This window comes from Gymnogyps californianus, chromosome 9 (genome assembly GCF_018139145.2).
Source record: "Gymnogyps californianus isolate 813 chromosome 9, ASM1813914v2, whole genome shotgun sequence".
NCBI lineage: Eukaryota > Metazoa > Chordata > Aves > Accipitriformes > Cathartidae > Gymnogyps > Gymnogyps californianus.
Window position 1 is genome coordinate 22774145 of NC_059479.1, and position 25789 is coordinate 22799933.

The 25789-nt window shown below is 39.9% G+C and overlaps 1 protein-coding gene across 1 annotated transcript in view; it reads right to left on the reverse strand.

Annotated features, from left to right (window-relative positions):
• Positions 1-7145: 7145 nt before the first annotated feature.
• LOC127019484 (vascular endothelial growth factor receptor kdr-like) overlaps positions 7146-25789 on the reverse strand; it is a 98757-nt gene continuing 80113 nt past the window's right edge. Inside the window, exons 26-28 of the mRNA XM_050901527.1 lie at positions 25462-25540; positions 22123-22217; positions 7146-12835 (exon numbers count right to left, since the gene is read on the reverse strand). Of these exons, the coding sequence (XP_050757484.1) occupies positions 12625-12835; positions 22123-22217; positions 25462-25540 (385 nt within the window). The 3' untranslated portion in view covers positions 7146-12624. The remainder of the gene's footprint in view (positions 12836-22122; positions 22218-25461; positions 25541-25789) is intronic.

Here is a 25789-nt window from a genome sequence, read left to right on the forward strand (position 1 = left end):
TGTAGGAAATTACAAGCTCTTTATGAGCTAATGGGCTTTTTTTCTTGTTTTCTGATGTATAACAGACTAAACATTCTTGTCTTGTTAATGTTGTCTTGATATTGAATACCCTATACTGTTCTGGTTTTGTACAATATCCCTTAAACCTCTGTTGTGCTATACATTCACATACATGCACAAGTCTACTACAAAATTTTCCACAAACTAAAAAGCTTTAGTCACCACTTACTCATAAATATGTTTGCATGAATGTGTTTTTTGGGGGGGGGTTGTTTGTTTATTTGTTTTTGTAGTTTAGTTGCTGGTCTCTTACTTTCTCACAGTCCAACAGGAATGTTGTTCTGGTTCTGTTTATGTGCACTCTCTTCTGAACCACTCTTTAAGTACTTTTCACTGTCCTTGGCAAGCACTGAGAAACTTCTGCCATCAGTTTAAGTTGAAGGCCCTGCTGTTGGAAAAGGAGGACCAAAACGGAAGGGAATACTCAGCTGAGGAAATAGTTGGGAGATGTTTCTGGTTTTCACTTTAGATGACATCCCTTCTTATGTAGCACTGTTGCTGAGCACTTTGCATAGAAACAGAAATGGAGTGAATTTTCTGAAGGGCAAATTGTGGACTATATCTGAGAGAATCAAGTGGTCTGATACACACTAATCCAGATATCAGTGCAGCTCGGTCTGTTAGGTGTCAGGAGGACTTAACTAAATCCTTGATGCAAGCAAAATTTATTAGTGTCACAGTACCAAGATTCTTCTGCTTTTGCATAGATTTTCAAGCTACCATGAGTACTTACTTTCCCTCTTCAGGTCTTTTCCCATTATATCAGATTGGAATAGGGCAGCATGAACAGGGTTTGCATATTCTGTTCCATTTCTCTTTTTACTAACGGACTACTCAGTAGTTATTATTTAAGCCTATTAAAAATATTGCTCTTTACTGAATGAGGTTAAAACAGAAAAACAGATGTGCGTTAGTCTTCCTTAAATAAAAAACTCCCTGACACCTAAATACTAACTGAAGTCTTAGGAAACAGATTATTGTTAATTGTACCACTCTTGGGATAATGTTAGGAGCAGGAAACTACTTAGCATGATTTAGGGCAGTATTACATCACATTTTTTGCTTGAAGAGCTGTGATTTGCTCAAGTCTGGAGAAAATTCTGGCTGTATATTGTACTTCGAATAAGTAAAATTTGTTCTTGGGTACATCTGGAATCTAGTTTTCTGTCTTTATCATCTGGGGCTATTCTTTCTTCCCTTGACTGAAATGTATGTAGGCTATCAGAGACACAGAGTAGAGACCTGCAAAATCAGTGTTTCTCTGTGTTTGAGTGGAAATTCCCTTAAGGAACTTCGATGCAGCAGTGCAGGACCTGACATCAGTAAGGAGCGGGTACTTTACTCACAAAACAGAGAGAAGCAATGCATCATGGCCAGCTCCAAAACTGTCCTTAGTATCATTTGAAGAAGAGCACATATTTTCTTCTCAATTCCTAGCTTTTCCTTTCTGGAAGGAAATAATGGTACAAAGGGAAGGAATGAAGATGAAGATGACTTCAGTTTTTCTTTGCAATCTGTTGGCATGTCCCATTTATTACAAAATCTTGAAGGCATCTGGGATCTCACAAATTCAAAGATTAGCATCAAGGCAAAACAGTGTTGCATCAGCACAGACAAAAATATCGTTCAGCAGTGGAGGGATGCAGAGTCAATAGGTGTCAGTGCAATGGTCTGATCCATTTATGAGTCCTCATGACAATAGGAGGAATTATTGATGTAACCTCCAGTGTAGCTTGGAGTTCAGAAACAATCCATCAGAGAGACAAGAAGTCATTTGTGATGTTCAGATTTTGACCTAGCTATTTTAGTGCTTGGGGAGATAATGTTTTGGCTTCAGTCCACCATCCTATCCTTCTTTCGTGGGGTTGTAAAGTCATGTTAAACTTCTATCTTGACATCATATCATGAGGGTGGTTTGTTGCTTGTTTCAGAAGCTTTGGAGAAAGAGAGGAAAGTAATTCTGTACATCCCAGATGTTTTAGTAGACATGATTAAGGAAGCCCATTACCTTGACCACCACATTCATGATTCTCACCCCCTTCCACCTGCTCTCCTTGCCTTACCCCTGCTTGTCTTTGTAGTTCTGCTCCGTGCGAAGATGGCTTGTGACATTCTAGCTTGGGGCGTAAACAGTGGAAGACAGGATTTGAAAAATATACATGAATAAAAGGTCAAAACTCTCCCAGGAAAGAATAAAGTTCTTGGTTTTTTTTTTTTTAAATGCATAGTTATGAAAAGCAAATTAACCTTTGGGTTTTTGAGGAATTCACTGTGACAATGGTCCAGCTTAAAAATAAACAACTGGTACTCCAAGTAGAGTGGCCAGAGATGCCCATGTTTATTCTGTTGTCCCTGAGGATCACCAAGTGTGCAGTCCTAGCTTTAAAAAAGTCATGCTAATATTGCTCATCCACAGCAGCCTGGAAGGGCAGAAGGCACAGGCCTACATATGGGAGTTGCGAGGCTGATTTTTTTTTTTTTTCAGTTCAGCGGGAAAACAAGGACTTCATTATGCTATTGGTCTCTTTGATCTTACCTGCTGTCAGGTTTGAATTTTTCTTTAGCAGTGTTACAGTGGAAGAAAGAAAGACAAAAGAGAAAAGCTATAAATTACAAAGTTTTCACAGTAACAATTGTGAAAAGAAAAATTTGTGGAAAAGGAGAAGCACTCTTATCATATCTGACTCAGTCAAGGAACGGTGTATTACTGACAGATGCATGGGCCTCTTTCCCCCACATGACCTGGAGGAAATAAAATTCCTGCTTCATTTGCAAAGGAGAAGACTGTTGTCTTAGGTTTTAAAAAACTTTCTATAACAATTTTAGAAATTTGATTTGATTTTGGAGATTTGCCCTTCCAGAGGATTATGGTAAGAATGTGATCCTGAAAGAAGTTCAAGGAAATGGACAGTTCACGATTAATATAGTGGACATGATTAGCTAATATCTAGTATCACTATTTAGGTGTGATAAATGGATAAATTATGGCATGAAAGAACACTGAGTACTATTTGTTATCTGACAAGTGAAGTAGAGTAGCATTAAGAAAAAACAAAAGGCAGAAGTGTATATATGAAGCTATAAGATGAAATTGCCTGTAAGTTTTCTTAGAGTAGCCAATTTATGCTTACTTTTACACAAGAATGCCATTTGTTTCACTTCTGTATGTGAGATCGGTGTTGCCACATCTTTTGTTTTGATGCAGACAAAAAAGTAATTAACTATTAGCAGATGCCACTTTACATATGATTCCCAGAGCTCTGCTGAGGCTTAAGGTGAATCACTAACCTAATTGCCAACTAATCACTAATATTTTGAAAGGCTAGACCTGTATGGCATGGAGGTTTTATGCTGGTAATTTGACTGCATAGACAAACATTAGAATGAAACAACGAATCAGACTCGATCGTAGGATAATTCAGGTTGGAAAGGACCTCAAGGGATCTGTAGTCAACCCTCCTGCACAGAGCAGGGTCTGGGCCTCTCTGGGCAACCCGCACCACTTCTTGACTGTTGTTGTGGAGAAAAAAGTTCCTCTGTATGTCCATGTCTGCACCTCTCTTGTTTCAATTTGTCTCTCATTTCTCTTCCTCCTGCCATGTACCACTGTGAAGAGTCTGGCTCCTCCTTCTTGACGGCCTCATCATAGGCATGTGGGAGCTGCCGTTAGGTCCCCCTGAAGCTGTTCTTTCTCCAAGTTGGACAAGCCCAGCTCCCTCAGCCTCTACTCACAGAGCAAGTGCTCCGAGTCCTGACCATCTTGCTGGCCCTCTGCTGAACTCAGTTCAGTTATCAGTGTCTTGCCTGGGCTGGTGGGGGATGCAGTATTCTAGATGTGGTCTAATGAGTGCTGAGTAGAGAGGGATAATCACTTCCCCTGGCCGTGCTCCCATTAATGCAGCCCAGGATGCTGCTGGCCTTCATTGCTGCCAGGGCACACGGCTGGCTCATATTCAGCTTATGTCTACCAAGACCCACAGGGCCCTTCCAACAGAGCTCTTCCCTAGCCAGTCAGTCCCCAGCATGTATTATTTCAAGGGTTTAGTCCTTCCCAAGTGCAGGTTTTGTCCTTGTTGAATTTCATAAGGTTCCTAATGTCACTCTTAATATTTGAAACTTTTTTTTTTCCCCCCTTCATTTGGGTGGGCCAAATCCTACTCTGAGTGGAATCACTGAACTGAGTAAACCACCTGTGTAGCTACAGTTTGCCCTAGAAAGTATGCAAGTGATAGATTTAATCCTTTAGTATCATTACCATGGATTTAGAGAAGAGCACTCAGTAGACATATATTCCTACCCTTTCTAGGACAGGTAGAATCATGCTTTAATCACCTGCCATTAAAGGAAGACAAACAGTTGCGTTTGCCTACATTGAGTTACATGCATTACTTATTTTTCACAGCATGTTCTAAGTTCTCATTTCAACTAAAGCTACTTATGTATGCTCACTGGCCAGTGAAGGGCTGACAGACTAACTCCACCTCTTTATGTCCTCTGCGGTCAACCCACACTGAAGAAAAATCTCTGGATCTAGAAGGTGCACAGCTTAAACCACAGAGGAAATATTTCTTCTTTACTGGGTATTATTTCTTCTCAGTGAAGAATAGGCTAGATTCAGACCCAAGGAGTTCTGTGTAGATCACGTATTCAGACTAAGTATCATCAGTGACAAATGCATAGGAAGAATATGGGAGGCTCTCCTCATTAATTTCATTACCTTGACATTGGGCATTTGATACTATGACAGCTTATATTTTGAAATACCCTTCAGGCCTATTACTTCCTTGGAGCAACAGCCCTATCTTAAAGGCCACTTAAAGAAAAATGGAATAGGAATATTTAGAAGCCATGTTACTCTGCCCTTGTGGTTTGTGCAGATACAGAGTGAGTATTCACTGACTCTGCAGTGAGGAAAGGAACAGACAGGTCTCGCTTTGTGCTTCAGTGTGGATGAGGAAAGATGAAGTGAACCGCCAGAACTATTTTTTGCATTCTGTTTCCTAAGTCCCTGTAGAAGCAAGTAGTTTAAACAGAATAGTTTCTCCTCGCGAAGTTTTAATGAATACTAACTCATCAGGCTATGATAACAATTGCGACTGATCATGACTGACTTCAGTACCGTTAAAAATAATGGTTATATTTACGGCCCTTGTAGGGCTTCATCTACTCTTTATGCAGAGCGAGTTCATTACAGTACAGTCAGTAGGGGGCATTCAGTGTGCCACTTCAAACAGGCAATAGCCAGCGATAAAATGTATACTGAGATCCTATGAAAGTCGTGGGCTACTTCATCGGCTTTGAAACCAAATTATTATCTACTGCTTATGGGCCTCACTGTGTACAAAGCATGTCAAATTAACAGTATTTTCCGCTCTTTCAAAGCATTTGCACTTTACAAACACTCATAAGTTAAGTCTCATTATGGGAGGAAGGCAAAAGGACCTGACTGGAAATCAGCTGGATTCTCTTCTCAGCTTTGTAATGTGACCACCACAAAATCTGTTTATCTAACTCCTAAATCTTTCTCTTGCTAGTCCCTATTTTCTTCTTGGATTTTTATCACCTCAGACCACCAAGTTTCAATACTTTAGATTGAGATTTTCTGGTCTTGCATCTCTACTTTGCTGCTACTGTGAAAACAAAAATCTTTTACATCATATTTGCCAAAAGTAAGGGACAGAGAAGTTATGTACCCTGGCCAAGACCTAAAAGAGAAGCTTACATTTCTTGATTCCTAGTGTTGTACTTTTTTTCCCAAAATTCTTTTCCAAGGCATGCCATAACAGAGTACCTTCCACAAGCGTAACTCAAGCTGTATGTGATTAATAATTCACATTTTGTGCTAAAAGCAAATCAGAGTTAATTTTGTGTATTTTCCTTCCATCGTTTAACACATTAGTTTCCCCATAAAGGAGACTCTATATTGCCTAGCATGCAATGACTCATGTGTTCTACAAAATTTTTTAGTTACTTATATTTTACAGAGAAGAATGTTCTTGCTCATTATGTGGATGAAAGGAGATTGCTGCATTTCAAATGACATGTATAATTTAGACACTTATTTCTAGGACTGTTTGGAACAGGGAATGAAGAGAAACTAAAATGTTTGAAGTGACTTGAGTGCTTCATAGTTTTTAATGTGACTAGCAAAATACACAGACCAATAACTTTTAAGATGGTGCTAATGGAAGAGTGGCTCTGAAACTCTAACACACTTTTTTTTCCCCTCATAACAGTATTTATTTTAAGATGTAAGTATAAACTAGTATTTGTCAGTCTGTAAAAATCTGCAAAGATCTCATATTTTTTCTGCCAGTAGTTACCTGCTGTGCCACCAAAATGGAAAAAGGAATGGGAAACAGTATTTCAGAAAGATTAGCCAGCTGATAAGGAAAATGGCATGCCTGCTGCACTTGACTATTGTTGGGAATTTTTTTTCCTCAGCCTTCTAAATGTTAGACTTTAACTACAAAATAAGAGCATGGAATATTCTATATTTCAAGAGTGCAGAGTTTATTCAAGTGAGAATTCAGTAGCATCATCGTGGCTGTGTATTGGGAAATCTTTATTTAATTGTGTTCTTTTTAGAATATTATGGTAAGCTAAATGAAACAATTTCTGGAATTTTGAATCTGAACAACCCCCAAATGCTACCACGTTCTGCAGATTATCTTCACCGGCTTATGTACTTACATGCTTTGGTGAACATGGGTCTTATTTAGAGTGCAGAATTCTGATTCTATCTCCTATCGCAGTCCCATTTATTTATTTATTTTAAATTTAACAAGACAGCAGTCTCTGTGTTTCATGGACTGTTCTTGGCAGCAGCTAGATTTGTATATTTCTCCAGCAGATTGGGCCAGCATTTTCTGAGATGTGTGAATCTTTTAAGCAAATGTAGTGGTTAGACACCTCTGGGCAATGACAGTGTGGCAGGCTTATGTCCTAAGTTTTGAGTCCCCTGTAGAAATTAATATGAGATCTATGCCTTGTAAAAATCTCTCAAAACTGTTGCATTATTTATTTGTATTCTGCTTCAAGGACAACACTTTTCAAGCCAAGAGATGACACAAAGGAGCCCTGGGCTGTATAAATATAGAATCTTTTTATTTTTTTGGTTAATAGATACAGTACAATTTTTGACTACATAAGAAAGCGTTGTTTTCAGTGCATACATTCTTCAGACAGACAGGAACATGGCAGACAAACATTCCTTAGTGTTTTGAGTATTACATGGTACTTAGTTTATTTTCTTTAAGTCGCAAATTACTGGGTTTTCCCAGTTTTCATTAGCTGCTTTGACAACTCAAGGTCTAAGGAAAAATGAATTGAGTAATAAGGATGTGCTGGATCTTGTGGCACAGGATTATTAGGCAGGACAATGGGACACTGCTCAGTGCATACCACAGTAGTCTTCCTATAACCACATCCCTTATGGCATCATATTTGCTTGGGGTCCCAAATGACCCAGTCCAGCAAGTTTTCTATGTTAACACAATATGAAAACAATCGTGTCAAACAAACAAGCCAGTGCTTGGGCTCAACACTTGCATCCTATACAGTGACTGACTCTTGATAGGGTCAAATCCAGAAGTCCTCCCTGAATTTTACTTGTGTAAGCTGGTGCTGGTGTCATTCCTTTGGCAAAGTTCTTTCTGTTTTTTTTGTGGTGTAGTATAAAAACAGGAAAATGGATCTCAGGGTTTGGCCGTTACTATTTGCAGGGAGGAGCAAAAGAATTATTGCTACTTTCTGTATTTTCCATTCCCGTTGTGATAAGAAAAGAATTATAGGCTGATCTCTGAGTATGATACTGATCCTGGCTAACTCCTGTGTTGAGGAAACCCAATAAAGCTTTATCTTGTTATGTAGCTATTTGCTAGTGATGTTTCCCTACGAACATTTCCCGGTGTTGTCCAGTTGGTGCTGGCGGGAGCTAGAGACCGTTGACCCAAGACCACACCCTTACAGCTGGAATAGGGCCAGATCAAATTTGTAAAGCAAGATAAGGCATGACAAGGCAGTGCCAACACTCAGCGTGAAGGATCATTGAGAAGATAAGTCATAAACTGTTGACTGACCAGTTACAGGCTTACATGCCGACTAACGTTCCTACAGTATGCAAGAGTGTAAATACAAAAAGAGAAGTGCCTGGACACTCTAGGTTATCCTAGGCATTTGCCAAGCAGGCTAACTGAAGAGTAGTATTTGTATTAGTGGGATGTCTTAAACAGAGCAGCTTATGCCTGCGGGCAGCCCTTAATGTATACATCTTCAGCATTCAGTGGGTTCAAATGTCAGTGGTTTTGTTTGAGCATATTACTCAGACTTTAGGTTTTTATCTGGCCTTCCTTGATATCCTGAGTAGATGGTGTGGGCCCAGCATCCTGGTTAGGACCCCTTTCTTGTGAGGATAACTTGGAAGAACCTAAGAGAAACCCCATTGTTTGAGAAAGGACTAGGAGAAAGATGAGATTCACATAGATAGTCACCAATCTTTGTTTTGCTCCAGATACCAAATATTGAAAAATCAATAGATTAAAAAGCTTCTCTCAGTCAGGGAAGGATACATAGAGGCTTCCAGACAAACCAATATAAACTAGTTTCCCTTGCCTATATCGGAAAATTTTTAATGTGAAAAAAGCTTGCTTTAGATTATCTAGTTCAGCCTCTGCAAGAGCAGAATATACAGGAAATAGCAGTGAAATGTGTCCTATATCTGATCTTATTCAAAAGGCAGAGAAAAGCAATCCAAAGGGACTGTGAAGAACAAATATCAAGAAATAGATGAAAAGTAGAGAAAAGAGGAGACAGGAAATCAGACTGTTAAAAACACCAGCCTGAACAATAACATGCAGGTGAAGGCACTTATCCTTGGACACCTATGTGGCAGGTGATTGTTCGAGAGAAGATAACACATTTCTGTGGTGAGCTCAGAGTTCCTTTGCCCTAATTCTCTGGGGTTACAAGAGGACAAAAACAGTAGGAGTAAGCACCATTAAAGAAAACAAAGGTATGTGTTAATACCAGATACCAGTGAGCTCAGTAAGGTTAGATAAAGCAGGTGGCTGACAGGAGACGAGTAAGAATCCCTGAGAAGTCTGAAAAAATAATAAACATCACATCATTTAAACAATTTGGCCCCTTCTGATCCTCTAGCCAATACACCAGCCTTCAATTAAAATGGAGGCAGTGGAAATTCCTTGCCTTTACCATGAGCTGCATGGTGATGCTTCCAGGAATGAGATAAACCTGCCAGATTCCTCCAGATCCCTGTTTCCTAACTGAAACTAAATAACGTGGAGAATAAGTGAGAGCCAGAGATACTCGCAGCCAAGAGGAGAACTGCTATGAAATGGCACTACTAGGGTACTGTAAACTGGAGCCTGGCCTGCAAGCATTAGTGAAATGTTTAGTAACAATACTTAACTCTGTTATGTCTGGGTATCTCTTTTGACTAAAATGTTACAAATCTTACCATATAAATGAATCACTATATTTGTTTCTACTGGGTAAACTATATACATCATTGTAAGAAAAGAACAATAATTAAATTAAGGGAGGAGAGAAAAGGACAAACAAAATATTAGTAAATAAAATAGAAGACATATGTTCAATAATACTTTTCAGGCAATACTTTTGCTTGTTACATTTACTATAAGGAGGAAAAAATATTCCACTCAAAATAAACAATGGAAACACAGCTGCCCAAACATCAGTCACTTGCCATTTCCAGAACACTTGAAGGCCATTATCGCAGGTTCGGGGGGTATCTTTGCTCTCTGAAGAAATGGCCGTCGATACTGCTCAAGACAGCTGTTGATTTTGCCACTGCAGAGGAGCCCTCAGTTTTCAGGGGGCTGTCAGTGCAACCAGTGTTTTAAAATGTGTCTTGAGCACTTGAGCCTGCACTCTGTTTTCACATCATCTCACGCAATGCAGAAAGGCTGATGTATGTTACTGAGAGCCAGAAAGGGACCTGGCTACCGGCGCTCCATTAGAGTGTCCGCTTGGGTCCCACTCAGGAAACATGCTTCATGTTCCTCTGGTCTCAGAGAAACCTCTACAGTTCATCCTTGATGAAGTGGAAAGATGATCTACTCAGCTCTCCAAGAAGCAGACAGTTCACCCAGCAGTGTTTCCCATTCTTTTTCAAAATAGAGAGCATACTTGCAGGTTTTTTTCCCTATATATACTTATTTTAAAGTTTATAAGCAAAGGTTTTTAACATTGTCATTTTCTTACCCTACAGAACAAGGCACAATAACAAACCGTCTCACACTGATGCCATTAACAGTAGAGCCAGACAAACTGTCTGCACCTTTTTTCTTTTTGCCACGTCAATAAATTATTTCTAAAAGAAGCGATTGATTATTTGATCAGAGCTATAGATAGTTAATTTACTGTTTGATGAAAAACTGATCCAATGAGCTTCCTGAGGCTCATCAGATGAATTCTTTCCCAGTAGTTTCTTCTGTTATATGACCAGCTCTACTTAATACATAGGTACTAAAATACAAGGAAGTGCAAAAATGACCATAAAGCAACTACAGACCACAGCTATCTAGCAGGTCCACTATGAACAAAGGGCTCGTGAGTTACTGCAGGTGATTTCCTTAAGACATCGAATCTGAAGTCAAGGAGAATGAGAAGTGCAGTTCCCAAGAGCCCATACTTCAGATGCTTTAGCATTCACAGTTAACATGGTATGGGGTTTGGAGATTTGTTTCCCCCTTTGATAATACCTGAGGCTTGTTTGTGTTTACTTCAATGTAACCAACTGTAACCGATCATCCAGAAATGTTTCTTCACTGCTGCAAGGGTGTTTAGGCTGTCTTCGCCAAGGTAACAGAATTGTTTTGCAAGTGTTGGAGTTTTTTTTTTCCTTTAGTTTGTAATCATGAAGAAAAATTCTTTTTCTCTGAAGAAGTCGAATCAGTGTCAAGTCTAAGAAAAAAAGGAAAGGGTTGTGCAGACCTTGGAAGAAACTGCACAGACAGTCATTTATAGACCTAGATTTATAACTTAGGAGGTTATAGCCTTGACTGTCAATGAACATCTTTCTCATCCTTGCTTTTTCTACTTGCAACCTAGATACTTTTCCCTTCCTAGATTTCTAAAGTCAACTCTGATTGTTACATAGCACATGAAATGACCAGGATTATTTGCTTATTTTTGAAGTTGTTGTGAGTATGCATGGGGTATGCATGGGACCTGGGTATACATACTTGCAGACCAACAGTCCCTGCCACACACAGCTTTTGGGTGGGGGGCAACACACTCTGAGTTTCTCAAATGTGAGAATTTGTGATCTGTTCTGCGTGATTAGGCTGCAAAAAAAGCTTTGAATTACCATGAACCCATGAAGGGTTTAGATGCAGAGGGCATTGCATATCATAACAATATTTACTTTGGCAAGACAGTCCGAGACAAATATGTGTCACATATGCTTGCAGTTTAGCACGGGCTAGTATTCCCAGGATCAAACTGTTGGGCACCTGCCACAGAATCCAAAGGAAATGCCTTTTTTTTTTTTTTCTTTTTATTAAATAGCGTGTGTGCAGAAAGGAAACATAAAAATGCTGCTACCCTGCTGGTGCCTCAAGGGTGTATGTGCATTTATGTGTAACTCTCCTGTTGTTAATGAGTATTTTATGCACATTCACACAAACATGTGAATGCGCTGGGAAATTCTGTCTATTTAAGCTTAAGAAGGTTCTTATTTAAGGCAGTGATTTTGCCTTGAAATCACTACAGATGCATCTCCATCAAGGTTCCCTATTGCATGTATGCTAAATAAATTTCTGTTTGAACAAGGAGAAAACACAGGGAAACAGATCTAACCATGGTGTATGCCCTGGTGGCCCAAAAGACCAGCCTGCCTCTTGATACATGAGTACTATCTGCTTTCTCTGTGCCATATCATTCTTAGGAGTGTATCCTATAGGCAGTGGAAATTCTTAAATCACAAATTGTAACAAAAATGTTTTGGATTTCAAAATATTTCAGAAATATTTACGGGAGGTGAGATCCCAAGTTAAGAGTAATGTTTCAATTTTGGATTTTCTCCAGACCCAAAACGTTAGTGTGTATGGCTGTTGTTTTCAACTGATCCCTTACAGCATCATACTGAACAATCCCTGCAGGATGTGTGCAGGACCAGTAGAATGAATCTTGTTTTCACAACTAGCTTGACATGACTCTTGGTGACTCTTATGGAGTAAAATGTGAATGAAGGAACTTGTAAATCTGCAAATGCCAATGAACAGTCCCAGCTAGGGGAGGAAGGAGTGGAAGCAGTTCTGGGTTACAGCTCCTACTTAGGATTCTGATAGACAGAATTTTAATTTACTGCATATGTTGCAATAGGCCTTTAAAGATAGCAAAGAAGATGCTCTTAAAATGTTTCTGTTCACATCAGAGATGTGCCAGAGGAAACATATGAACCATTATGCTGTCAGATTTCCCTTCCGTTTTTACCCAGCCTCTTTATCCAGGCGTGGAGGCATGTAAGAATCTAGCATGGTTGAGACGTGCAAGATGCCCTGTGTCAGGTTGGGCTGATTACACTGGAGGGGCCGAGTAGTGAATGACGGAGTTGTAATCTGGAGGTGGGCTGTGGCATTCCAGGTTTGGATCCATAGGAAGGAGAACAGAGTCTTCCAGTGTGAAGTCCATGGTGTCCTCTTCTACCTGTACTGCTGGCTGGTATTTGACAGCCTCACGCTCATGATCAGATAATACGGATTCTTTGCTCTTGCTAACAGCTCTCCTCCTGTTGAGAACAAACAGTATAATATATTGACCCTGTCTCCATAAGGTTTTGTCTCTATGTGTAATTAATGGTCAAAGTTATTTAAAAAAAAAATAAAATATATAAAGCATTTCAATTTACCTTTGCAGCATCCTGTGAGACAGTGACATTTTACAGATTAGATAAGGGAACTGAATTAGATATTTCAAATAACTCGGTGTTTTAAAAGTAGATTTAGGAGTAAATCCAGGAGTCCTCTTGCTCTGTCTTTTTAGCTTACCACATCTCAGTGCACCGTATATATCTTAGTTATAAATGCACCTGTCCTATACACACAATAATATTCTCTCTCATTGTTCTGACACAGGTCAGTAAAAATTTGACTTTTCTGAAAGCAGAACTGAAGGCTATGGCTTTTCTTTAAGTATAATAAAGGATGAAATAATGAATAATCTATGACAGACTAGTTTAAAATGATACTAAAAGCAAGAGTGTGTGTTGAACACACACTTGCAGTGTAGGGTAAAATCTCTCTTATATTCTCTAGCCCTTTAAAATTACTGAGCAGTACGCTAGTGAAGGGCAGCGCTTTTCAACATTACAACTGCTGGCCTGTAACTGATGCTATTAAAGAGAGCCAGCTTTCATTTTCTGCTGTCTTCTCTTATTATAGGTGATGAAGGCGGTGGGGGAGAAGCAACTTACATCACATGGAGCAACCTCTATGTTAAAAGCAGGAAAACCCTGGAGAGGATTTGTATCACAAGGTGACCTTGAGGATTAGCAAGTGTTGTGGAGAAAAAAAAGGTACTTTCTGTCATAGGCTGCCTTAAAAATAATGTTCTGTTAAGCCTGGTTTCTTCCATCTGAGGAATTCATTGGAAGAGGTCTGGATAATTTAGGGTTGGTTCTCAAAAGGATCTCAATGTGAGAATGGCTTTTGAGCTTCTCCGCTTTGCTTAGGACCCTTTAACATGCACTTCTTTGGGATAAGCCTCACTCCCAGACTGATTATGGCATTGCTTGTGTCTCAGTTCGGAATGGCTTATGAATGTGCCTGGGAGAATTTAAAATCAGGCGGTGCTCAAGCACTTTGTGTGTACATTTCATATGTGTTTAAAGTAGCATAAAGCTACATTCTAATGACCCTAAACCAAATCTGAATAATCAACAGTTCATCAAATAATTGTATAATTCATTACACTTATTTTATTTGTACTGTTGCAGTGCTTACAGTCCCCAACAGTTGATCATGGATTTGGAGTGTGGTGCTTTAGAAAGAAAGCAAAGCCAGTTGCTGCTCCAGAAAACAAAACAATAGCTAAGAGACAGATACAGTAATTGGAGGAAGGGGAACAAAAATCATGAATAGGAAAAGTAGCCGATCCAAGACACCAACTGTGTGCGCTGTCATGTTTTTGTGATGGTACAGCAGAGAGAACCGCTGCAGGCTTAAGAGCAGGTTGATGCTTGGCATGACAGAATTGTAATATACAGTAGGCCCAGCTCCCTTCAACTATGAAAGGGTAAATATGTCCGGCTAGGTTATGCTACTATGACTTTAGAAGTTGTGTTATCTTGCCTCTGAATCTGGAACCTGTCAAAAGCTTCATTTTTCCCACAAGCTGCAGATATTCTCAGTCTGGCTGACAGAACTAGTGTCAGTATCTTCACTTAAAATTTGTGCTAATTCTGCAAAGGTCATGAGTGTGCAGTGCATTGGCTAGAGTAGAACACTGGTTTATGATCTGTGCACAACCACATTGAACAGCCTGTAGGGTCCATCTGTAAATTATCTATCCCTGTAGTTCTCTTCTTGGGGGAGTGTGTGAAGTAGGTGATACTCTGTATATCATGGTCCGCGAAGCCAGTCATTCCAAGCCAGGAGCTGAGATGTTCAGCCAAATTCAGACCTAACAAACAGTTGCAACTCTAATCAGCTGCAATGGGAGACTGCCTGCTTCGTAGTTGCCTGATTTTAGTGTGCTGTGGTGGCTTTCCACAGCATGTTTGCGTCTCCAGCTTTGTCTCTAGGAAGAGAACCCAGGACCCCTGAGTTGTAAGAGCCAGCCCACCATGTCTTGCACATCTAGAATAAACTTGGGTTCTGTGACTTCTAAAATGCAAAGGCAGAGATTATAGATGAAAGCTAATGTTACTGTGCCCTTCGAACTGCACAAGGCATTGAAACCAAACCTGTTGAGTGGCAAAGCAGAAATTCTAAAATAAATAGTAACCCTGAGAACTTCGACAAAAATGTAGCACACTCTGCTTTCACAGTCTAAGTTTTTCCTCTTTGTCCAGAGAAAAATGTGAGTGGAAACTTCTTCTGTATAGTATACATTTGGCAGCTGTCCCTTTCTATACACACACACTTTCTCTGTAGATAAATTCTTCCCTGGCATGAGCAATGGAACCACAACTTTGCTTCACTGTTTATTTATGTATTTTTCTTTTTGTTGCTCAGTTCTGTTGACTCGTGTCAGACAATTCCATGGATGCTCTGGCTTCTAATTTGCCAGGTATTAAAGTTGTCAGTGGAGACAGAGAGAAGCTTGAAAGTATCTGTTTAACTTGGCCCCAGCCTGCATATCTCAGAGTGCTGGAGAAAAAGAAATGTTATTAGGGTTTAGTTTGGCCACACAATGGGAAATTTTCAGACCCATGTAGACTCCCAGCAAGCGTTCTTGTTAGGTTTCTGCCCCTGTAGGTCAGGAGCCTGGATATCTGGGAATGACTCTGCCTATCACTGAAATCATGCTGGTGTTTGAAGGACTCTTAAATGCTGACATCTAATATTTGCTCCAAAGACAGAAAGCTGATGAGTTAGGTCAGAAGCAAGTTTTGTCATTAGCTGTCTTATGGCAGACCAAAATGCAATTAACTTTCAGAACTATTCCTTTCATCTAAATGCATTTCCTAAATTAAAGCTATCCAAGGGTCTTTGCATTTTTCCCTTTAATGCTCTGTATTACAGACATTTCAATCTACTCCGTTCATGCTCAGCAACAGAGAAATGTACATATGCTTGAACTGTATATTGGAAAATGAGACTGCAGCATCCCTTTTCTGTCTGTCCTTGAAATCTCATTTGCTACATAGAAACTGCCACACTGAATCAGACATCAGTCTTGCTTCTGGCAGCGGTCAGTACTTGATGCTTCAGAGGAAAGCAAAAACCCCTCTTATGCTTTGAGCCAATTGTACTACCCTGTATAAGATAGAAAAATTCTCCCTGAGCCCCACCGATAAACATTTTCTGACTGAAGGCATTAGATTTGATTAATCACACAATTATGCAGCTACAGAAGTTAATAATGGTTATGTAATTAAATAATTTCATTAAAAGCTAGCCATTACTTGGTTCAGTACTTCTCCTGGGTTGGCATTACACTGCCCCAAAAGGTATTTCCTTACTGATTTTGCCTCTGCCTGACTTCTGAGTGCTGCAGCTGCAGGAGGCGATAAAAGAGATGTTTGGTTTTGATAAATCTGCTCATAACTGTGAAAGTCTCAGCCCAGTCCCACTTGACTGTTAGTATTCTCACCACAGCACAATACTGAGGATTAGGCACGTGAATACCATGACATTCAGCTGAAACACATTTGCTCACTGACCCAAGCTGGTCACATTATACACAATGACCAACCTGAAAACTTGTTTGTCCTTGCGAGAATGTGTACCGTTTGGGGCAGGATAAGGGGAGAGATGAGAATCTGAACACTGCCATTTCCTGACCTCAAACAGATTCTGTAACCTAAAGGGCCCTCTTTCATAACGTGCACATTTCTGTGGAGTGCTGGTTGGGGAAACATATTTTGCAGAATATGGTGAGCTGACTTCAGCCTTGTTTCATAGGCTGAGACTAGAGTTAGCGAAGGCACAGCACTGGACTCCTCTCTTTCAGAAAGATACCTACAAGCTAGGGAGGTTTATGGGGGGCAGTGATGAAAGCACTGGAGGAACCAATACTAGAAGTTAGAAGAATGCAAATCAACTAAGAGTGACATTCATAATTACCAGCAAATCCTGCTACGCTTCAGGCTGTATTTCTATAGTGTCCCTGAGCCTGGTGCCAGTGTCGAGTCTGTTAGATGTAAAATCAGATGAGGTGGTGTGGACCCAGTGTTGATAACTGAAAGCCTGCCAGGTCTGTAAACAGGACTGTATCAAGCAGGCTGATTATCACAGAGCTGGGGCTCTATGCTATTGCATGCATGTGTAGTGTTTCTGTGTGGGGCCACAATGTAGTTAGTGGGTCTCATGACCCAAGTGCAAGCTTGGACAAGTGCATTTTAGTGTGGTACTGTGGGTAGTGAGAGCCGTTAACAGTTCCCATTTTCACTGTGCTATGTCAGATTTCCTGGAACAGATGAAGCTGAAAAGTCTAGGAATTAAAGTAGATGAAGGAAAAGTTAGCCTGAATATTAAGTAATCTTTCACAATCTTTTTTAATTTTTCTGGAGAGGTGTCAAAGTTGTTTAGAAGATACCACAGAGGATAATCCTGTAATAGCTAGAGGGCCTAAAGGACCTAATGAGACTTCCATCCTACCGTATGAACCAGAGAATTTGGTTAGAGGTAGAAAAATACTGAAGTCATCAAAGAGCTGGAAAATCATTACTGGAGCTGTTTATGTGAGAGGGAACCAGTTTCTATTAGCCTAAATCTCAGGGTCAATGACTTGAAGAGGAGCATGGAGAAAGAGAGATGACCGTAAGAAAATCACCCTATCCAGTGAGGGACTACAGTACCAAGTGTAGCACTTATTCCCAGTGCTACGGAGCAGCTCTTACTGCTTTGCAATAAGATGCCCAAGTATCTTACCCTCAATAGGAAAAACTAATAGACTATTGTGTCCATGTAGAAATCCTGGCCTTCTTCAGAAGCTATGTTTAGGGAAAGATGAGAAATTGGGCTGAGCGTTGCCAAGTAGAGCAGTTTGTCTCATGACCACATCTCATAATAACATGTAGGAGCTTCAGGGCTTTGTAACAGCTTTCGTAGGTGTTTAATGAGGCACAGAGTAAGAGTGATTAATTTTTTTGAAGTTTTTCTGCAGTGAAAGAAATAAAGGGGTTATTTTTTCTTCTGATAGTTATGACTAATGCACAGTTTGCTTTAATAGATTTTTAGATGGGGTGCTGTGCAGTAAGAATTTAATCCTGGGTTCCCCTCTGGCAGTATCCGTGCACCAGTAGTCTACTGGCACGGAGAACTCAAGGGGTTAGGATCAAGTATTCATTGTTTTGAAACACTTCTAAATACAAAGTACAGCTAACATAAAGTTTTAACAGGCCAAAGCCGCTCACTCATTAAGTATGCGTCCCCTTGCATGTGTGGCAAAGTTGGTCAGCTCTCCCTGCCACTAGCTCCAGCACTCAAAATGCAGTGAGATGAAAAGCACTGCAGTCAAAACCAAGGTGGGGACCACAGCCTTTCATAATTCTCCTTTTAGTCCTTGCCACTGTAAGCATATAGTATAATCCTAGAAAAAAGTGGCTTACATAACTCCTGAGTAGCTACTCATTCAAAGTTACTTATATTTTGGAGCTCTCAAGTCAGGTCATAGTGCAAGGTGCTGCATGACACAACAGTAAGTACATTTGCTATCTCAGCGTGCTCATCACAGAAGAAAAATCTTCTGAAACTAAGTTCTGCTACAGAGCAAACGTATTTTCCATCCCTCATTTTTCTGAGATGGTGCAAAAGGATTCTAGCCCAATCAGCTGGGTTGCATTTTTGTTGGGCACCTTGCATTTGTACATGAATGCCTGATGCTCCTGAGCAAAATCAGTTTGTTTCAATACTATTGACCTGCCTTCGGCCCAGTTTAGCTTTGGCAAAGGCAGAGCCCTCAGTGATGTGATCTGGATGCAGCATCCAGAGCCCAGAGTGTATCAGCTGAGCCTCAGTCAGCTGGTGTCATGGGACTTGGCCAGAACCAGGTAAGTAATTTCAGAGCAACTGAGGATGATAATTGGGTTGGGGGCGGGGGGGAGAAGGGAGAGGGATGGAGGGAGGACGACTGAGCAGATATCAAACCTATTATAATTTTAAACAATGACTTGATTATAGAGTGTCTGGGAGAATTTTAAAGCAGTGCTTGGCAGTAGCCTGTTAATATTATGAGATGAAACCTGACACCAGAGTGATCCCATCATTAAATCCCCTCTGTGTTGAATGTGCTTCCTTGAATGCTAACTCCAGTGGCATTATCCCGGTCTCATTATCTCACTACAGCTACTGTTGTGACTTTATTCTTCAGCGGTATAAAATGCTGAGAGCTCAGAAATGGTTAGTTCGGTCTAACAGTGGTCCCAGACCGGAGTATCAGATTCATCTTCAATAAACTCTTGACACTGACACTCCATGGTGTGTAGTGTTGCCAAATTTTAAACTCGACAGAGAAATGAATGCAAGATAAATAAACAGCAAGATTTTGGCAAAAATAATAAATGCAGCCACCCTGGTTTAGAAAACATGCTAAGCCTTTGAACAGTTTTGTTTTAGAAAAGAAAGACTGTTTGAAAAGGAGCCAGGGTAAATGTTTTTGATAGAGAGAGATACACGATTAACAAGGGTGACTTTATCTCCCCTATTAAACCAGCACTCTCTTCTGACCTCTCCTAGACTATTCTATAGGCTTTTGAGGCTTGTTTTTCAAGTTAGCAGTGCAGGAGTGCCAAGGGGTGTCATGTCCTCAAATGAGAGGGCATCAGGATGCTCTGTGACTATGTTAAAAATGTTATTTGTGCCAATGATAGTCTGCAAGATTAAAAAAAAAAGAAGCTGACAAAATAGCTTTCTCGGCTGGACCTCAAACACTCAATGAAGGATGTGGCCAAGAAAAAACACATCTCTGTCCATTCAATGGTAGCTGGGGTCCTGGGAATAAGGAGACAACAAACACAGATTGCTGCAGGGTTTGCTTTTATAGCAGACCTCTGTTAAGATGGTCTTTCACGGTCTGGCTGGCACAGAAAGTATCAGGTATTTTGTGATGAATGGAATCCCTAGGGAAGTGTTGACTGTAAATGGGGAGAGCCGCAGATGGTGTGGGTCAGGCAGAGATTCACTGAACCCAGCAGAGCCGTGTTACTTCACGTTCACTCCAGTGGGCCTGATAGCAGTTCAGAAGGTTTTCCTGGAAATCTCGAAAGAACAGCCTGTTATGGAATTTTTGTGTTTCTACATCTGGCTGGATGTTGATTTTTCTGATTTTCAGCAGAAAGCCTGGAAGGGGGAGAGAGAGAACCTTCCTCTGCCAACTAGTTATCTAAATGGGAGAAATGCAGTAGGGGAAGCAGCAGTCAGAGGTGATTGACAGAAATCTTTAGAAGGATAAATCCTATCACGGAGGCTGTTTGTGTGTGTGTATGTGTTGAATTTGTGTCAACATGACATCATGCAGAAAAGAGAGGTAAATCAGCCCAGGTAAAGCATCATAGTAATGCAGTTCCTGACATTTGAGCTCCTTTTTTTAGAGCTGGTGCCATTTGGTCTCCATAGCAATGCACTGTGCTGTGCAGAAATCCTCTCAGCGTGTGCATAGGATAAAAACATGGAACCGTATCTAGATCTCTGCTAATCCCCCAACAGGTACAACACTGGGACAGTACTACAGGGGAAAGACTGCTGAACAACATTATTCCTGAAGTCACACTCCTATCCAGCAGAATCTGTAGCATTTGAATGCTCTCTGTTAGTGCTGCAAGGCTCTCTAGCCTTCCTTATGTAACCTTTTCCCTTTTCCTCTTTCTCCTTTTTCTCCTGCCTTCAAACATCTAGGAATTTATGCTTTTAAGGCCTGAAGAGACAAGGCAAGCTCCTTCTATCTTGCTTTTCTCTCTGAGTGAGGGAGTAAGCCCCTCTGAAATACTGTTAGATTCTGACTATGCACTCTCATGTGAACTCTCCCATACTATGCAGAAATTGCACTAGTGTTTTCTCATCTATCATTTCTCTTTAATGTGGAAAAGTGGTGACTTGATGTAGAACAAGCAGTTGCTCTGGTGCAAAAGATCATTGAGTTTAATACAGAGGAAACTAATAGAAATCTCATCCATAGATTTCAGAGAAAACTCTAGGCAATTCAGTAAAAGTCTAATTAGCTCAATTAACTGAATAGACATGGACTTCTTTCCTACAGAATTGTTTCTCTTTTAATATTTTGGGTAGCTATTCTTTGAAATTCTACAAGCTGACATCTGAATCAGTAAAATGGGTTACTATTGTTATTATACTTTTCTAGGAAGGTGGAGGAGACCTGTTTCACTACTAGGTCAGCCCTCTGCCTGTGCCTGATTGTTACAGAAATACAAAGAACTGTGAGCTAACTGTTAGCTAAAAGCTAAATATCTGCTTTTCTTCTTCTGTGATTGTCTGTACTATGAAGAGATAAACATATAGCAAACACTGTCACAGCCTCCATTTGTAAACCAAATACGAACAATAAAATTCATAGGATCATGAAGGTGGTAGGATTAAGGGACTTCTCTGTAGGACTGTCTTCATAGCTATGATAATATATAGATAAGATATACTATTCTTTACTATACATGCCTTCTTAACTTTTCTCACATCCCATCAATTGCAAAGGTGCCAGTCCTTCTGTATGTCTAAAGTTAAACATAGCTTTGTTAGACAGTGGTATAATTATAAGTGTTATTTTCTGGATTAATAAATCAAGTTCTTCTAACTTTGTTCCATCAGTAAAGGAGAACACTGGAGAGGCAGTCAAGAAACAGCTAAAGTAGATATGTATATTCTCAGCTCTTTTGCTCCTATCATTTGCCATATGCAGAATATTCTGCCCCAGGAGATCAGATCATGAACAGGAGACACCAGCTTCACTAGAGAGCACTCTCGTTTTTTTGAATGTGATTCAGAATCACAAGGCAACCTGGCATTTTGGAAGAAGAGTTAAATTGATCGACAAGACATTACGTGCTCAAAGCTGATGAAATGAGTTTTCATTTTTATCACACGAATCAACATTTTTCATGTTAATTAACCTTCCTGTAACTTAAATGCAACAGTGCAGCATTCCTTTCAGAGACTTGCAACTCTGTTTTATGTTCAACATCTTTCTGGAAGCAAAGTTTACATTATAACTTTCTTGATCTTAAAATACATTAACCATGGTCTTTCAGTTGTAGGACTGAAATCCAGAGTTGCTTCTCCTTCTAGCTTGTTTAGATAGTCTAACAGTTTTCCTTTTGGAATCAGAAACAAAATTGCAAATTTCAGAAGCATTTTTCTGAATGGGACACTGTCTTAAAAAGAAATACCAAAAAGTACTCACGCTAGAGCCATGATCCCGTAAGGCCAAGAACGGATTTCCAGCCTCTTTGGGCTTTTTATCTCATCTGACGTCAACACCATCCCACTGTCCGACTCCTGAGTAGCAAAAGGAAGAGAACATCAGCAGAGTGCAAATGATCATGACAGCATGGAGCAGTTTTAAATTAGAAATGGCTTCCGTGGCGAGAGTGTGGAGAAGAGTCAGACTAAACCACTATTAAAGTCAGTAGAGAAGGAAAGCCAGGGACCTAGTTAGAATACCAAATTCCAGCTATCTTATTTTGTGATGATATCACTTTTAGGCAAGTTGATAGAATTTCACCTTATAAAACTGTCTCCAGCTACAGAGCAGACAAAGCAAGGGCAGGAGAATGCAACTTCTCCTTCACTGTGGCCTGTAGAGGTTGGGGATCGCTGTCTATGCAGTTATCACGGAGAGACTGCCAACAAGGTGGCCTTCTGTAGATGTTATATTGTAGTGTTATATACTGATACCTGTGTACTGGAACTAACGTGGGAGCTACCAGCTATTCTATGTAATCACAAGATTCCAACCAACAACCTGGAGGGCAAATGTTTGCATCAAAACTCTCAATTGTGTGCTATTTAGTAAAGTGCTTAACACATAGATATGTCCAGTTGGTGTATGACATTAAGCCCATTCTTCAGGATATTGTCTTATCAGGGCCTATCAGTTTTTATCCAGCTGTTCCTGATAATGCTGCTATTTAGCCTGAGAACATTTGCCGTGTTTTTGTGATGATAAAGTTTTTGATCTGTATTTTGAAAGAGCACCCTTAAAATGAACATATCAAAAAATAATTTGACATTTTCAAACTTGAAATTGATATTAAGCATGACGTATGGATACCATCTAGGTAGGATAGCTGAGATATGAATAGACAGAAATTCATTAAAAATATATCCAGTAATTCTGGCTAGGCTTCTCAGAGAAAAAGTACCCTAAATACCTACTAGAAATACACTATTAGAAACATTGACATTTTAAGGAAGTGGAAGTTCAGTATCATTTTGGCAATCCAAGTGCTTTGCAAAGATATATATCCTAAAAGGCTCATTGTACTTTGGTTATGGATTTTTTTATGAGCTGTCCAACAAAACTGTCTTGATTAGTTTTAAAGTTGAGGTTGTGATTCTGCTGCACTTAAAGTTGAGTCTTGAGGTTGCAATTAAGATCAAGGTGTTATTGTGCTAAGTGCTACACAAGTTCACAGACATGCACAGTCCTTGATTTAAGTAATTTAAAAAATATTAGATGTTCTGGGGCGTTCCTTTGCATTTGAAATATTTTGTGATGCTGGAAAGTTGCATGTCTGTCAAAACCAAGAAAGCAAAAGACTTCAACATGGGAAGTGAAACTCTAGTTAGTCTTATTGTACCAGTCAAACTGATTGAAACAGAAAAAATAATCCCAACAAACAATATATAAAAAGCAAAAGCCTTTTTATAAATGCTTTGGTAATATATCAGTTGTTAATAAGATCAGTCTAGAAACTGGTTTTCAAAGTATAAAGTAAAATCCTAAATTAATTAGGTCTGTCAAAACCTCCGTAGAACCCAGCTTTTCTCTCTGGTTTTTATCTTGACTATTTCCCCTTAAAATATGTGGTCTAGAAACAATTTATCTGAGTGCTGCTTTGCATTTTGCTTACAGAGGAATTGTTAAGAGAATATCAACAGAGACTACAGATAAGTAGCACAATTGCAGGAAGGTGTGGTAGAGCACTTTTAGAGTTCCAGGGCAACTATTTGAAATAGTGACGTAATCAGTATTAATGTCTTGGTATTTAAGATAATTTTAGTAACCCAAGTGCACTTACTTTGTCCAGAAGTAGATCACACCATAATTTTGCTTTATAAGATCCTCACTGAAACATCACATTTATTTCTGATCTGTTAATGTATTATTACCCTTTTTTGAAACTTTTCCCCCTTCATGTAAGGCCTTACTGTAAAATGCCATGAACAGGGAGCATTTAGGAAAGTAATGCTCATGCTGGCAGCAGTAATCTCTTACTGATACCAGATCTATCTAGTAAATGTCTTTCTGTGATTCAGAGGGACAGATTTTTATCCTGCAAGAGGAAAGATGCAGGAGCCAGAGAAAATTCTAAGCCTTCTAATCCCTAAGATGCACTGATAAAGGCACAGAAATTGCATCTGGCAAGATACTAGGAAATAATGGGCATCAATTTGTGCTAAGAAGAGAACAGATGAGAAATATGCTATATTTGTCAAGGACATGAAATATGTCCAGGACAAGTTGTAGCTAGAGACTTGACCCTTCCCAAGAGAGTTGGTCTGAGGAATGGCTGGCTGTCCAAGAGGGAATCTTAGCTGGAGCATGGGGGACGGTTCCCTGACTAGCAGAGTAGACAGACTGGCTTGTTTCTATAAAGCTGTACACATCTTTCTTTTCTTTTGCTGCTCCTAGCCATCTGATGCTTGCCCTCTTCCTCTGTTAGAAGGTTTCCTGAAGGCTTTATGCTTCCTCCCTAAACTTCGATCTGCTTCAAACATGCATGCATTACAAAGATCCCTCCTTAGTGGCACAGAATCTGTCATTGAGGCAAGTGGTGTGGACTGCATATGGCACTGCAGCCAGCGAGCACCTGAACCATAGAGGAAATTCATGAGTTGTTTGTTTTGTTTTGTTCTGTTTTTTAAATAAGGAAGAAAAAATAGAAAAAAACCCCTCCACCCTTGGTGTAATTTCAGAGGAAGCCAACAAGCAGAACCATCATTCTGTAACAAAACAAGCTTTTGTTTTCCACTGGAGTGAAAATGAAATCTTTCAACACTCTCCCACCCTGCAATGCCATTAAACTAGCAATAAATATGTTCAGTTAGGGTGAAGAAAATCCAGAGTTAAAGCCCTTTGTGTGAATCAAGTAGAGCAGGAACTTGAATCTCGGTCTTGTCTATCCAGAACTGAACACCCTCACCACCAGCAATTATTGGCTGTCTCAGCCAGCCAGAATGTGTTCTGGACACATTTCCTCCAAAAGGCTCCATTTCAATGAGCTGCCATTTTCTTATGGTAGAAAAACCATACTGAAATATGTAATATAAAGCCCCTTAGCCTGATCAAAGCCAGGATAATCATGCATGAGCTTCTCTTTAAAATATTTGTTAAGCTAAATGGAGGTCCCTCTTTGTTGTCACATGGACCTATGTGTGAGATGCTAGGGCCAAATCTTCTGCTTGATTTAAAGCTTTTTCTTACCAAACAGATTTCAAAAGCTCTAATAAGTGTTTCTGGTGCTGGTGACAAGTGATCTGTGAACCCGGTGGAGAAGGATGCAATCACCTCACTTACCTCATGCATCACTTTCTCCTTTTCCACTGGCACCTCATCAAATGTCTTCACACTCAGTGGTCGCTTCTTGCTGTTGTTGCTGAAAGCAAGAAAGTTGAGGGGTCAGCATAAAACCCAAGCAGATGCTGCACCAGTTGGTAGGTCAATTAACATCCCTGACACAGCTCAGTTTCCTGGACCAGTTTTCTTTTTTCATCTCTTGTAACTAATAAACAGTACCCTGACAAATTCATCTGTCGAACTCCTTTAAAACAGCCATATTGAGAGCGGACAACAAACAGTGCCCAGCTATGTCAAATCTTTCTTTCCCTCCTGCCCCCTGTATATA